Source organism: Pseudonaja textilis, chromosome 4 (assembly GCF_049901715.1).
Source record: "Pseudonaja textilis isolate UNSWEBS1 chromosome 4, rPseTex1.2, whole genome shotgun sequence".
Lineage (NCBI taxonomy): Eukaryota > Metazoa > Chordata > Lepidosauria > Squamata > Elapidae > Pseudonaja > Pseudonaja textilis.
The window spans coordinates 5,415,224-5,429,511 of record NC_141993.1 but is presented as its reverse complement, the minus strand read 5'-3'; the positions used below and the strand labels follow the sequence as shown (position 1 = coordinate 5,429,511).

At 39.6% G+C, this 14,288-nt stretch overlaps 1 protein-coding gene across 1 annotated transcript in view; it reads right to left on the bottom strand.

Moving 5' to 3' along the window:
- RASGEF1A (RasGEF domain family member 1A) overlaps nt 1-14,288 on the bottom strand; it is a 183,453-nt gene that overhangs the window by 77,765 nt on the left and 91,400 nt on the right. The window contains exon 2 of the mRNA XM_087932156.1: nt 4,328-4,442. Coding sequence (XP_087788282.1) covers nt 4,328-4,369 — 42 coding nt within the window. The 5' untranslated portion in view covers nt 4,370-4,442. The remainder of the gene's footprint in view (nt 1-4,327; nt 4,443-14,288) is intronic.

The window sequence follows — 14,288 nt, the reverse complement described above, 5'->3', positions numbered from 1 at the left end:
CTTCTACCATTATTTTGATGCATTATTGATAACTTATATTATAGCTAGGTAACTCACTTTTTAAATTGCTACCTTGAAGATCCCAGCTAGAGTTTGTGCTGAAACTAACTTTTCTCTTTGAAAAAATCACCTCCTTTGCAACTTGCTTAAACTACTTTCCTGATTTCCTCGGTTGGTCCTGATAGCTGAAATGGTTTCAGATTGATAATCCTCATTGTGAATTATATTCATGCTCCGTGCTCAGGAGTAAAAAAGAAAGATGAGATTTACAATTTATAATAAATCCTTACCTGGGACTTAAGCCTTCAGCAATCCCAATAGAGAATTCCTGATTTTTTCAAACCAGATCTTTTAGTTTTTAGCTGCGATTCGACTACTGCTCTATGTAGGAATCACAGTGATGTTTTTGTGTATACTTCGGTTGTCATGTGGGCTTTTCCTGGGAGTCAGGAAACCACGACGCCACCAGATTTCCACTACGTAGAGGTCATGTGATGCAACTTGTGGCTGAGATGATCTTTGGGCTTCACACTTTCTGGGTTCTGAGATGACTCAACATTTGCCTGCTAGTTCTTTCTTTTTCTTTTTCTAGCTAAGTAAAATCCTAGAATCATAGCAGTGGGAGAGGTCAAGGAGGCCTTCTAGGCCAACCCCTGCTCAAGGCAGGAGACCTTACAGCATCCCAACCAAATGGTTGTCCAATCTCTTCTTGATGGAGAAGCACCTATAACTTGGAATGCGACAACTCAACGCAGCCAACTCTCCATGGTCAACTCACCACAAACAATTCACTGTGGTCAACATACCATGGGCAACTTGCGATGGGATAACCGACCATGGCCAACTCACAGCAAGACAACTCGCTGTGGGACAATTCAATTTAATTATTCAAAAAGGTTAAACAAATACTTTAAATTTTTGTCATTCGTAGTTCATTTTCACTCCTTTGGTATCCTTTCATTAATGATTCTGTTCCAGTATTTCTTTGATATTAGTGTAGCTCTTGCCCTGTGGCAAGTTGTTCCACAATGAGTTGGCCATGGCGAGTTGGCTGTGGCTAGTTGTCATAGACTCATCATAACTCCAGGAGGCAAGTTGTTCCACTGATTAATAGTTCCCAAGGTCAGGAAATTTCTCCTTACTTCTAGGTTGGGCCTTTCTTTGACAAGGTTAATTAATTCTTGTCCTGCCTCTGTTGCCTTAGAGAATAAGCCAATCTCTTCTTTTCTGTGTCAATTCCTCAGGTACTGGAAGATAGTTCTGAACCTTCTCTTGAATAGACTTCTCTTCTTGGGTCCCTCATCATTTATTGTACAATTTAGCTTCATCTTTGTTGATCTTCTCTGCCCACTTTCCTGGCTCTTGAAATGTTTTTTTGGACTCATGACCAGAAATGGATTCCAAGTATGATCTCACCAACGTGGTATAAAGTGGTACTATCACTTCTCACAGTCTTGATGCTATCCCTCTGTTGATGCAGCCTAGGACTGCTTTGGCTTTTTGTTTTTTTTTGGCAGCTGCAGGACACTGCTGGCTCATACTTAAGTGGTCTTCCACTAGGACTCCAAGATCCCTCTCACAGTGATGACTGTTGAATCAGTAGCATTCTATACTTGTGCTAGACTCAGTTTTCCCTGTAAAGTGCAGGACCTTAATTTTTCTCACCACTGAATTGCATCTTGTTGGAAAGAGTCCAATGGTCAAGACTTATCAAGATCCTTCTGGATCTTGAGCTTGTTTTCCAAAGTATTAGCTTGGCATCTTCTGCAAATTTGATGAGTTCCCCTTCTATCCCCTTGTCTAGATCATTTATGAAGAGGTTGAAGGGTACTGGGCACAAGACTGAACCTCAATGTATATTACCCTCCATTTAGATGTAGTTCCATTGAGGGCCACACAGAGTTTGGTTGTTCAGCCAATTGTGAATCCATCTATGGATGAAAATATTGAAGCAGGAATTTCCTGCAGCAGTCTCAGCAACATATATAGATTAACAGAGTTGGAAGGGACCTTGTAGGTCATCTAGTCCAACCCTCTGCCCAGGCAGGAGACCCTACACCATTTCTGACAAGTGGCAGTCCAGTCTCTTCTTAAAAGCCTCCAATGATGAAGCTTTCACAACTTCTGAAGACAGCTTCTGTTCCACTGGTTGGTTGTTCTCACTCAAAATTGACTCGAAATAGCAAGAAATGGGAGTTAGACAAAATTACTGATGCTTACAGACTTCAACTAGAAAGAAACAAACATATACTGAAAAATAATTTGGCCTCCAAGACTTGAGTTACTCTTTGATCTTGGCTTGGTGTCTTTCAGATATTATGTCTTATTTTGAAGAAGAACAAGTTGTAGAAAAGCAAGAAGTTTGATTAAAGGCTTAGAAGATACAGAGGGTTGGTTTACCTCACCTGGAAGAAAGGAAATTTATAGGCAGTTTTATAAGCAGTTTTCCAAAGTTTTAAAATGCCCCTTTGGAAAAACAAAACAAAACTGTGTGGTTAAAATATTTTTTGAAAGTGATTTTAACCTTGCTTAAAATCGATGCAACTACTGGTGAGATATATATACTAAAGGTGTTTTTTCAAAAGACAACTGGACTTTGTTTTTCCTTGAAAAAAATTCACTTTTCATCCAAGAAGCTCCTTCAGTTCTTGGATGAGAAAAGAAACATCTTCAAAGAAAAACAAGAATGTCCAGTTGCCTCTTGAAAAATCACTATGGGGCAACCATGACCGAGAACCTCCATAGACATGTTGGTGGGATGTTTCAGACTTAAAATAGCTTCTGCTATCTCAACTGTATCAGTCCCTACAATACATCTCACTTAATAATCTTATTTTTTTTGGTCCCACTACAACTTTATCTCTTTTATTTTTGTAGCTTCTCCTCCATTTGGGTGCATCACATGCTGATAATTCAGCAAACATTTGCAATTACAGCTACTGGATACATTTTAATTACTTTTGCTGATTTACTACCAATTTTAGTTGATTAGAAGGCTGTTTAAATTAGCAATGGTAAAGTTTAATTACCTGGAAAAGAAACCGAACTGTTCTTTCTTTCTTTTTTTAACTCACCAAAGGTTCTATTTTTTTTTTATTTTTTTTGCTCAAGGATGCTATTGCGGTAAGGAAAAAAAAACTTTTGTAAATCAAAAATAAAAATCAGTTATGTTTCAAGTGTTTTTGAAGGAAAATTTAAGATTATTTAAAAAAAAAAAAAGACCACAACTATATCGTGAATTTGGAGAGAGATAAATTGGTGGAATCCAATTACTTGCCCAAGAGCTGGACAACTTTGAGACTCTAAAAAGAGGATAAAACATATGAAGAATTGGATGCAGGAACTGATTATATCTAGTTTAATGAAAAGAGGGACCACGGGTGACATGATAGCAATCTTCCAATATCTCAGCACTATTTGAGAGGCTGCCACAAAGAAGAGGGCAGGGTCAAGCTATTCTCCAAAGCACCAGAGGACAGGACAAGAAGCAACAAATGGAAACTAATCAAGGAGAGAAGCAACTTAGAACTAAGGAGACATTTTCTGACAGTGAGGACAATTAACCAGTGGAACAACTTGCCTCCAGAAGTTGTGAATGCTCCAACACTGGAGGTTTTTAAGAAAAGATTGGTCAACCCATTGTCTGAAATGACAATAGACTTTCCTGCCTAAGCAGGGGGTTGGACTAGAAGATCTCCAAGACCCCTTCCAATTCTGTTATTCTGTTAACTCAGTCTCCAATGTACATGCTAATGCTGCAGTGTTACTGGAAGGAATTGGTCTAGCATCTTCAGATGTAAATGCTATCACGTAATTATTTATTGCGGGGAAGCTCAGTCACGCATGAATAGACACAGCAGGAAAGGTTAAATCCTTAAATCCTTCGTGATCGAGGTATCTCTGTGCCATGTACTTTTCTGTCCAACTTCCTACAGCAAACAAACCTGCGTATCACTAGCAAGATTACTATTTTTGTATGAAAGGCCATTCAAATCCACAAAGTTTCTTGACTTGAATTTAAATCCATTTTTGTGTGTGTGTGTGTGCCGTAGTTCACATTATCAGCCTGGATATCCCTCGCAATTTTGCTGAATTTGAAAACGAGAAAATAACTGTTTGGAACCTCAAGCTTTGTGATATATCATCATCATTATTGTCATCACAATTTCAATTCGTATTCATATTATTTATCTACTAATTTGCTTAGGTGCAGGTGTGACACTTATGCATGCTGAAAGTGGAATTTCCACCTGCCACAATATCAAATCAAATCCTTGAAAATATAATACCCTCCCTCCCCGCAAAAGATGACTAATATATAACTTACTTTACATTTCTTTAGAGTAGCATCATACAATGGTTCTGCCATCCAGACCTTTCCAGCAGGTGGACTTGGAGCTATTTCACTCTGTTCTTTTTGACATCAATTTGGTCACCGTCTCCTTTAAAACAAAGGGAGTAGCAAATTAGCAAAGTTTTAGATTTAGGCAAGAAAAACCAAAGGCACAAGTACAGATTAGGTGAGACCTGGCTCAAAAACAGTAACTGTGAGAAGGACCTTGGAGCAGTGGTGGGATTCAATTTTTTTTTTACTACCGGTTCTGTGGGCGTGGCTTGGTGGGGCGTGGCAGGGGAAGGACACTTTAAGATCTCCAGTCAGAGGTGGTATTGTCCAATTCTCTGAACTACTCAAAATTTCTGCTACTGGTTCTTCAGAACTGGTCAGAACCTGCTGAATAACACCTTCTGCCTTGGAATCCTAGTGTATGATCACTTGAATATGAGCCAGTCATTTGCAGCAGCAGCCAAAAAAGCCAATACAATCCAGGGTTGTATAAGCAGAGGCATAGAATCAAATTCACGTGAAGTATTAGTACCACTTTATAAAACCCTAGTAAGAGCACACCTGGAATACTGCAACCAATTTTGGTCACCACACTACCCCCAAAATATTGAAACTTTGGAAAAAGTTCAGAGAAGAGCAGCTAAGATGATCAAAGACTTGGAGACCAAAACATATGAAGAACGGCTGCGAGATAATGGTTTGGCTAGTCTAAAGAAAAGAAGAATTAGGGGAAGAAGAAAAAGAATAATACATGATAGCAGTATTCCAGTACTTGAGGGGCTGCCACAAAGGAGAGGGGGTCAAATTATCCCCCAAAGCACCAGAGGGCAAGACAAGAAGCAATGGATGGAAACTAATCAAGGAGAGAAACAATCTGGAATTAAGGAGAAACTTCCTAAGAGTGAGGACTATTAACCAGTGGAATAGAAGTTGCCTTCAGAAATCATGGGTGCTTCATCACTGGAGGTTTCTAAGAAGATACTAAACAGACTTGTCTGAAATGGTATAGGTTCTCCTGCTTGAGCTGGGGGACGGACTAGAAGACTTTCAAGGTCCCTTCCAGCTCTATTCTATTTAACACTGCAACTCTTCAACCACCCCTGATGTAAATATAAGAGCAAAACAAATAAATGGGGTAATTTAACAGGAGAACAAGACCGACATGGGAGACATAGTTTGTCCTTTTCACTGATCTGATCTTTCTCAATAAAGCAAATTACAGAATCAGTCTGCTGTGGTTTCCTGAGGGGAGTGACCCAGAATTGTGTTTTAGGAAATGGAAAAAAAATTGCTGCTATTTAAATGAAAAAGTGCTAATTTTAATAAATGGGAAGTTGCTGATGAAACAAATTAGTCTGATACTTTTCTTTTTTTAAAAAAAAAAAATCCCGTTTGTCATTTGTTGTAAGTCAGGTTTTTCCAAACTGTAGGAACACTTTCCTTTGAATTATGAACTCAGGAACCTTCAGTTGTGTGATATTATTAGTTTTTTATTGATTCTTATCAGTGTTCTCATATTATGTATGGGTAGTCCTTGACCAGTCATTTGTTTACTGTCCATAAAATACTTCCAACCATCACAAAACAAGTGAGACAGTATTAAATGAGTTTTGCCCTATTTTGTGACCTTTCTTGCCACAGGTGTTAAGTGAATCATTGCAGTTGTTAAGTTAGCAACACAGGTTGTTAAATGAATCTGGCTTCCCCATTGAGTTTGTGTTAGAAATTCTATTTACATACAGCATCACAGAGCAAATAAAATGTACAGTCACCATGTGCTTTACTGCACAACTGTTTAACTGTTAACAGGAAAGAAGAAAACCGTCCTCAGAACAAACAGAATCATAGATGCAAAATGAAACACTATCATCTACTGGCTGAATGATTGCAATACACACCATCAACCAGCTTTGATTTTCATATAGTGTTTCTGCCAATATTTTATCGCTGTGCGAGGCATGTGGGTAAACCTTCCCTGTTTTGCACCGTCGTTCCTTTGGATTGTTGTCCTTAACTTACTGTTTTTTAAATTATTTTCAAAATTTGTGTTTAAAGAAAAAACATTGCGCTGTTGATTTAAAACATGTATATCTTAAAAGTTGAACCCAGCGGTTCTTTTTTTTTTTTCTCCAAGCGGAAACTGGATTTTGTTTTTCTTTGAAGAAGTTTTACTTCTAATCCAAGGAGGTCCTTTGGCTCTGACTGGATGGTGGGGAATGGAAGGATTGATACTCCTTGCAGACAGCTTGTCACTTGCATCCTTTTAGAGAGTTGTTAAGGTCACCTGGATGTTTATCTGTGTCATCGGGGTCACCTGAGTGGTGCAATTGGGTATGGAGCCTTCTTAGGACTGTGTTGCAGACTGGAGATAGATGATGTCATATTCCTCCCTCTCTGTTGAGAGACAGCTATTCAATTTTGACATAGATGGCCTCTTTGACCCCTCTTTCAAACCAGTGGTCCTCTCTGTCCAAAATGTGGACCTTGTTGTCTTCAAAGGAGCGACCTTTGTCTTTTAAATGTAGGTGGACTGCTGAATCTAGTCCAGATGGGCTTGGGCTCCTATGTTTCTTACAAAGTGGTTGTTTTGTTTCCCCAATGGACAGAACTGCACCTGGATCAATGCATTGTACTGCATATACCAGGTCCATTGTACCAAGTACTTCAAACAGTCACTGAATGAACTGTTGTAAGCTGGGGACTACCTGTAATGCAAGGATCTGAATCTGAAAAAGGGAAGGCCTTCTCTTAGGCCAATGCATGAAACCATTGCTACTTAATGATTCAAATGGGGGAAATTCTGAAGTTTTGTTTCATTTTCTTCATCACAAGAGCAGCGCCGGTTTCTTGAAAGAGACTGCTTGGCTCTCTTGCTGCATTCAAGCCTCTCGGTTCATTTGCATGATTTGGTTTCTCTTTGTTAATGGCTGCAGTGATAAGATTGGGTACTAATTTTTAGGACAGCCTAAAAATAGAAAGGAACTTAAAAATACAGTCAAGATGGTGTGAGAATTCTTTTATGGGATTTTCCAGGGTTTCATGGGACTCTCGGGGATTTTTGCACTGATGGTTAGAATTCTGTTTTGGAAATGAATGAAAATCCCTTCCCTTCCCTTCATTTTCCATTCTTTTCCTTTCTTTCCCTTCCCTTTCTTTCAACTCCTTTCCTTTTCCTTCCCTTTTCTTTCCTTCCCTTCAGTTTCCTTTCGTTTCCTTTCCTTCCCTTCCTTTCTTTCCATTCCTTTCCGTTCCCTTCATTTCTCCCAAAGATACACTTAGTACAAATAAGCTTGAAGAACTGATAGATGCATTGCTTGTGAGATGGTGAAATAACTAAGAGATCTTTTCTTTGTGATATTAGCCAGTATCTAGTAGGTTGAAGAAGTCTGGATCTAGAAAAGGCCAAAACCTGAGTCAAGGTTTGTGGGATGTATACATTTTAGCACCTCCCAAAGACACCTTAAATTAAATGCAACTTTGCCTGGTATCACACATCGCAGCACAAGCTCAGGAAAAAGAGACGGCTGCTTTAAAGTGTTCAGGACAGTTGCTACATATGTGCCGATATGTCCTTCGAATAGCATTTTTCTGTTCAAATTCAAATGGCTGAACAGCAAAACCAGTTTGTTTCCATTATATACTTATTCCCACTCTCTACCTTGGGTGCTGAAATGCAGACTGAGTGAGTAAGCCAGCCAGCGAATATTTAGATCTCAAGGAAGTGGTTTCCCTAGTAACTGTAACCATGGGAAGTGCTTTATGAAGTTACCTTCTCTCTGTATGCTGACTTTCTCGTGTGACATTTGCAGAAATGCAGCGGCAAGCTGATTTGCCAGAACCACACATTCTTTGGGGTGAGATTTTGCACATTTGTCACCCTCTGCTTATGCTACAAAATGCATACTCGATGTATAACCTTAATTGAGCCTGGATTTATTGCCGTGAGTTGTGGTCATTAAAGGGATGACCATGTGACTGATTTCATGACCTTTCTTGTAGCCATTATTAAATGAACAACACATCGTTAAAGGAATACCATAGTTCTTAAGCAAATGTGGTCATTGCTAAGTGAATGCAAGGGTTGTTAAATGAAACTGTTGTACCCAATGGATGTTTCTTTTCTAGAAACCAGAAGCAAACACTGGAAACTGGTAAAACAACACCAAGAATCGTGGTTATGTGATGGTGGGATCCTCTAAACAGTCATAAATGCATGATGGTTGCTAAGCACATGACTATGGAAGGTGCAGTCATCAGAACTTTGGAACCAGGTTGTAAGTAACTCATGGTAGGGCTGTGTTAAGTTCAAACCATCAATGTGACCAATCATCACATGACTATGGAAGGTACAGTCATCAGAACTTTGGAACCAGGCTGTAAGTAACTCATGGTAGGGCTGTGTTAAGTTCAAACCATCAATGTGACCAATCATCACATGACTATGGAAGGTACAGTCATCAGAACTTTGGAACCAGGCTGTAAGTAACTCATGGTAGGGCTGTGGTAAGTTCAAACCATCAATGTGACCAATCATTAAATGAGGGCAACCTGTATGCAACTGCTGCTTCAATGCTCTATTCTCTGTACCATCTGCCCAAACTTTTATTGGTTCTTCACAACTGCACATAGGTGGCCATGTTGATTCGTGAGTTTGGCTCAATCTATAGCCTAGTCGAGTTCTTCACTGACTCTCAGTTTCTTCCATCAGTGAAATAATATTTTAAAGATACCTTTTCTAGAGTGTTTGTGGGAGGAGGAGGGGCAGAACCTGGGGGTGGAGTCAAGAGAGGGATTTGTCTAGAATCTCTATGTAGCCACCAGCTAAGTAAGTCCAACCTCCATTGAATTCCGTCAACCCTTCGCCTAACTTCAAGCAAGTACTAATTGTCAGTTGAGAAGATTCCTTGCGTAGGCATCGGTGTAATTGGACCTTCATGTGTGGACTTGATCTTTTGCTCCTGACCACCTTTGCCTAATGCAGGGGTCTTCCAACTTGACAGCTTTAAGACTTGTGGACTTCAACCTCCAGAATTCCTCCTCCAGTCATGTTAGCTCAGGAATTCTGGCAGTTGAAGTCCACAAGTCTTAAAGTTGCCAAGTTTGAAGATCCTTGGCCTAATAAATCAAAGTGAAGTTTGAAAGGGAAATGGTTCAGCCAATGCTTAAGAAAATGGCATGAGCTACTGTAGGCATATGGAGTTCTATTTTAATAAAATAAATCTACTTTGAGAGTTTCTGGACAATCAACTTTTCTTTTTCTATGTTTTCTCTTTTTTTAGTATTAGCTGGATTAAAGCTGTTGTTCTCGCAGGTTTAGCAGGGGTGGGATTCTACCGGTCTGGACTGGTTCAGGCGAACCAGTAGTTATGGCGGTAATTTGGCCCCACCTACCTGTCCCTGCCCTATTCTGTCCTTTATTTCCTGGGTTTTCAGCTCAGCTGTTTGGTGTGGCATAGCGGTAAGTTTTAGAGCTAAAAAAGCAGTGTTTTCAAATGCTGCGCGCGTGCTCACTGAATACGTTGTTACACTGGTTCAATCGCACCCCTGACTACGAGTCTGTAATGTTTGCAGAGAAGTGATAGTCAGTCAGAATGACCCCATTTCCTGGACATTAGATATGTTTCAATCAATAAACGCTCAGTTAATAAATGGCTTGTCCCGCCGTTCAGTTTTGCATGGAAAAATAAATCTCTCTCTCTCTCCCTGAAAAGTAGGAGAAAGCAAATATGAAATAATTCATCTGCCTATCGTGATGACATTCCTCCTGAGTTCATAATCGCCACGTCAATTACATTGGGCTGGCTAAATTATTTACGAATTGCTTTTGCTGGGTATCTGTGTTTTAATGGGCCTGTAATGGTGTGATTACATTGCAAAAGGACACAATTTCCTCAACTACCGGATCTAATTTAATTGCAACGAGTTGTGTTGATGGAGATATTTGCTTCAGCATTTAAAGATACTCGGATGCTTCTGCAGTTATTAATCACAGGTTGTTATCTTGAATTGTACAACATAAGATTTCTAGTTCCCTAATACTTCCTCCTCGGAGTTACTGGGTGCACACATATTGCAAAATTTCCCATCCAAAGTTCACTCCCAATACACCAACACTCAAGCTTTCGTGCCCATCATGACAATGACAGTGTAATGAAAGTAGAACTAGGACAAGATTAAGGGGAAGTTGCAAGATTGGGCAAAGAGGATTTCAATTTTCTAATTCCTTATGCTATAGACACTATGAACATCTATGATTGAAAGAAATAGGTGAATATTTTGTAGTTCAGAATTTCCAGGGTATCCTATTTAGGCTGTCATCTATAACGCCACAATGTACCATTTTTGAAGTTTTAAAGACTATAAATTACTTCATTATCATGAGCATTATCGAATTTCAGTTTAGCGAAAAGGAATGGAATAGAACAGAATGGAACAGAGCAGAATAACACAGTTGGAAGGGACCTTGGAGGTCTTCTAGCCTAACCCTCTGCTTTGGTAGGAAACCCTAGACCATTTCAGATAATTGGTTGTCCAGTCTCTTCTTAATAGTTGGCCCATTTTATTTCTTTTTATGAAATCTATGAATCCCTGGTTAAATAGCTCTGCTGTACATGGTTTTCAGGACGCGGTGGCTCAGTGGCCAAGATGCTGAGCTTGTCAATCAGAAAGATTGGTGGTTTGGCAGTTCAAATCCCTAGTGCCACATAACAGAGTGAGCTCCCGTTACTTGTCCCAGCTTGTGCCAACCTAGTTCGAAAACATGAAAAAAAAATGTAAGTAGAAAAATAGGGATCCCTTTGGTGGGAAGGGAACAGTGTTCCGTGTGCCTTCGTAGGCATTGAGTCATGCCGGCAACATGACCATGGAGATGCCTTCAGACAGCACTGGCTCTTTGGCTTAGAAACAGAGATGAGCACCACCCCCTAGAGGAGGATAGATGTGTGTGGGGAACCTTTACCTTTACATGGTTTTCAGTACCAGATCAGGAATCCCCTTCCAATCAGTCTTTGGCTGAAATAGTTAATCTACCATGCCTGCAAGGAAGAGCATATCATCGATATGATACAACAAGATGTCATTAATGGTATGCTCTTCCTATTCAATCAATCAATCAATCAGTCACTAATCAATGACTATATAATCACCAATCAATCACTAATGAAAAGAAAGACTAATGGGTGACATGAGAGCGGTCTTCCAGTATTTGAAGGGCTCCCAAAAGAAGAGAGAGTCAAACTATTTCCCAAAGCACCTGAAGGCAGAACAAGAAGCAATGGATAGAAAACCAATCAAGGATAAAACCAACATAGAAATAAGGAGAAATTTCGTGACAATGAGAACAATTAATCAGTGGAATGGCTTGTTTTCCAAAGCTGTGAGTGCTCCATCACTAGATGAAGCTCTTGATGATATTTCAGATTAGCATCTAATGATTTCATTAAGTCTCCATCAATTTGATCGAGATGTTCCTCTATTTAATTCATAATTATTAGATTTATGGTAATCGGTGTTTGTGGGTGCCCCATCACTGGAGGCTCTTAAGAAGAGACTGGACAGCCATTTGTCTGGAATGTTACAGGGCGTCCTGCTTGAGCAGGAGGATTGGACTAGAAGATCTCCAAAGTCCCTTCCAACTCAATTATTCTCTTATGCTTATTGCACGGAAAATTAAACAGTATCTAAGAATGCTGTCCTCATCATTGTTTGAACTGGTTTTTATTTTCTTTTTCAACTTCACCCTTCGGTGAAAAAAGTACTTTCCTTCTTCCTTAAACAGGACTGTCCCCTCTTTGTATTCAAAATTTCCCGGCGTGATTAGCCAAATCCTGAGCAAACTGAAATGTGTGTTCATTGAGCCAAAAAGAAGAGGAAATTGAAAGGCTGCATATTCATATCAATAGTACAAACACAATAGCCGTTTTGTTTTTTTAAAAGAGGATGAGAATTTCAGTTAAAGGAGAATCCACCAGTAGCTGATTATAATTTGAAGGAGGTCCAGGAAAGTTTTGCTAATTCCTTTAAGCTGCAGCAATATCAGGATGTTGGTTCTCTTCTGTTGGCTCATTATGCTGTTTCAGCAGGCTGAATAATTCAGAGGCACCATTGAACCTTGAGAATAAGCAGAGTGCAGCTCAGAATATAGGTTGACAGAGTTGGAAGTGTTGGCAGGAAACCTAACATATAGTGTTCCTCCACGGTGTGCAGTGGGCAAGGGTGTTCTTTGCACACCCTTTGGCTCTTTGAGTGGTTTCTGGTATCGACTTTTTTTTTTCCTTTCAATTTTTGCATTTTATTCAAAGCTTTAAAATTCAACCTCCCCCCACCCCAAAAGAAATATATATACCAAAACGGACAAAACTAGACAAATCAAAACACAAAAAAGAGAGCCTAAAGAGCAAAAACCAAAACAGGCATGTACGTAAATGGTCTCCCCTAGTGGAATCCTGATTAAAATATTTCAAATATTCCTCCTCCCTTTCACACTATTTATAGATTTCCACACCACCATTTATCCAACCCACTTAGCTTGGCATCTATCTATTATATGGAAACATAGTTAACAGGTGGAGTGGAGGCTAAAACATATGAAGAACGGTTGCTGGAATTGGGTATGTGTAGTCTAATGAAAAGAAGGACAAGGGGTGCCAAGAGAACAGTCTTCCAATATCTCAGGGGCTGCCCCCCAAAAGAGGGGGTAAATCTATTCTCCAAAGTGACCTGAAGGCAGGACAAGAAGCAATGGATGGAAACTAATCAAGGAGAGAAGGAACTTAGAGCTAAGGAGAAACTTCCTGCTAGAACAATTAATCAGTGGCCTCCAGAAATTGTGAATGTTCCAACACTGGGAGGTTTTAAAAAGAGGCCTAGGCAGGGGGTTGGACTAGAAGACCTCCAAGGTCCCTTCCAACTCTGTTATTCTGTATTCTGTCAGTAAAACCAACAGCTAAATTAAACTTCAAAACCCTCTATTAGCAGTCTATTGATTGTATTTCACTCATAGAAAGTCCACAATGACTTCTGGTCTACCATAAGACCCCACAATATTTCTCTCTGGTCTTTCCGAGGTCAAATATCCTTGCTTGATTCTTAATAATACAGCTCCTTCTTAAGACATTAATCTGGATCTTTCCTAAGAGCTGGATTTGATTCCCCAAAGTCATAGGTCTCTGTATATTTCCACAGATCCTGGTGTCTTATTAATGGTGTTTTTTTGTTTTTTAGAGAAGTAACTTGTGCAGAGCTCCTTAACCAACAGATTAATGACTTTCAGGAGTAAAACAAGCCAATCATCATTATTTTTCATGAAACAGAAATTCAATAATGCTCATAAGTACAATGTTTAGACTCCCAAAATGTCAATATATCTCATTATTGTTATTATTATACCCTTAAAACGGGCACCGTGTTGCTCTTTACATAATGTTCCTGCAAGCCAGCATCGGAGATTCCAATGCACTGGTTACAAATTGATCAGATAAAGAATGATAAAGGATGAACACTCATGAATAGAGGTTTTAGCTGTGTTACTACCCCTATTGGGATCTTCCCCATTTTATTACGTAGGATATACTTCTTATTGCAAACGGGATTTCCACCCGCAGTTAGTTTGAAAAGCCTAGAATGAACCATCACCAGTTGTAGCTGGGATGTCACCACCTAGTGGCTGGAGAAAAAAAAAGGAAGGCTTGTTTCATCCATCCATCCGTACCATTGAATTCATTTATTCTTAGAAACTTAGAATAACAGAGTTGGAATGGACCTTGTAGGTCATCTAGTCCAACTCCCTGCCCAAACAGGAGACCCTACTCCATTTCTGACAGATGGCAGTCCAGTCTCTCCTTCAAAGCTTCCCAACTTTGAAAGGCAACTTCTGTTCCATGGGTTGATGTTCTCACTGTCAGAAAGTTCCTCCTTATTTCCAGGTTGAATCTCTCCTTGATCA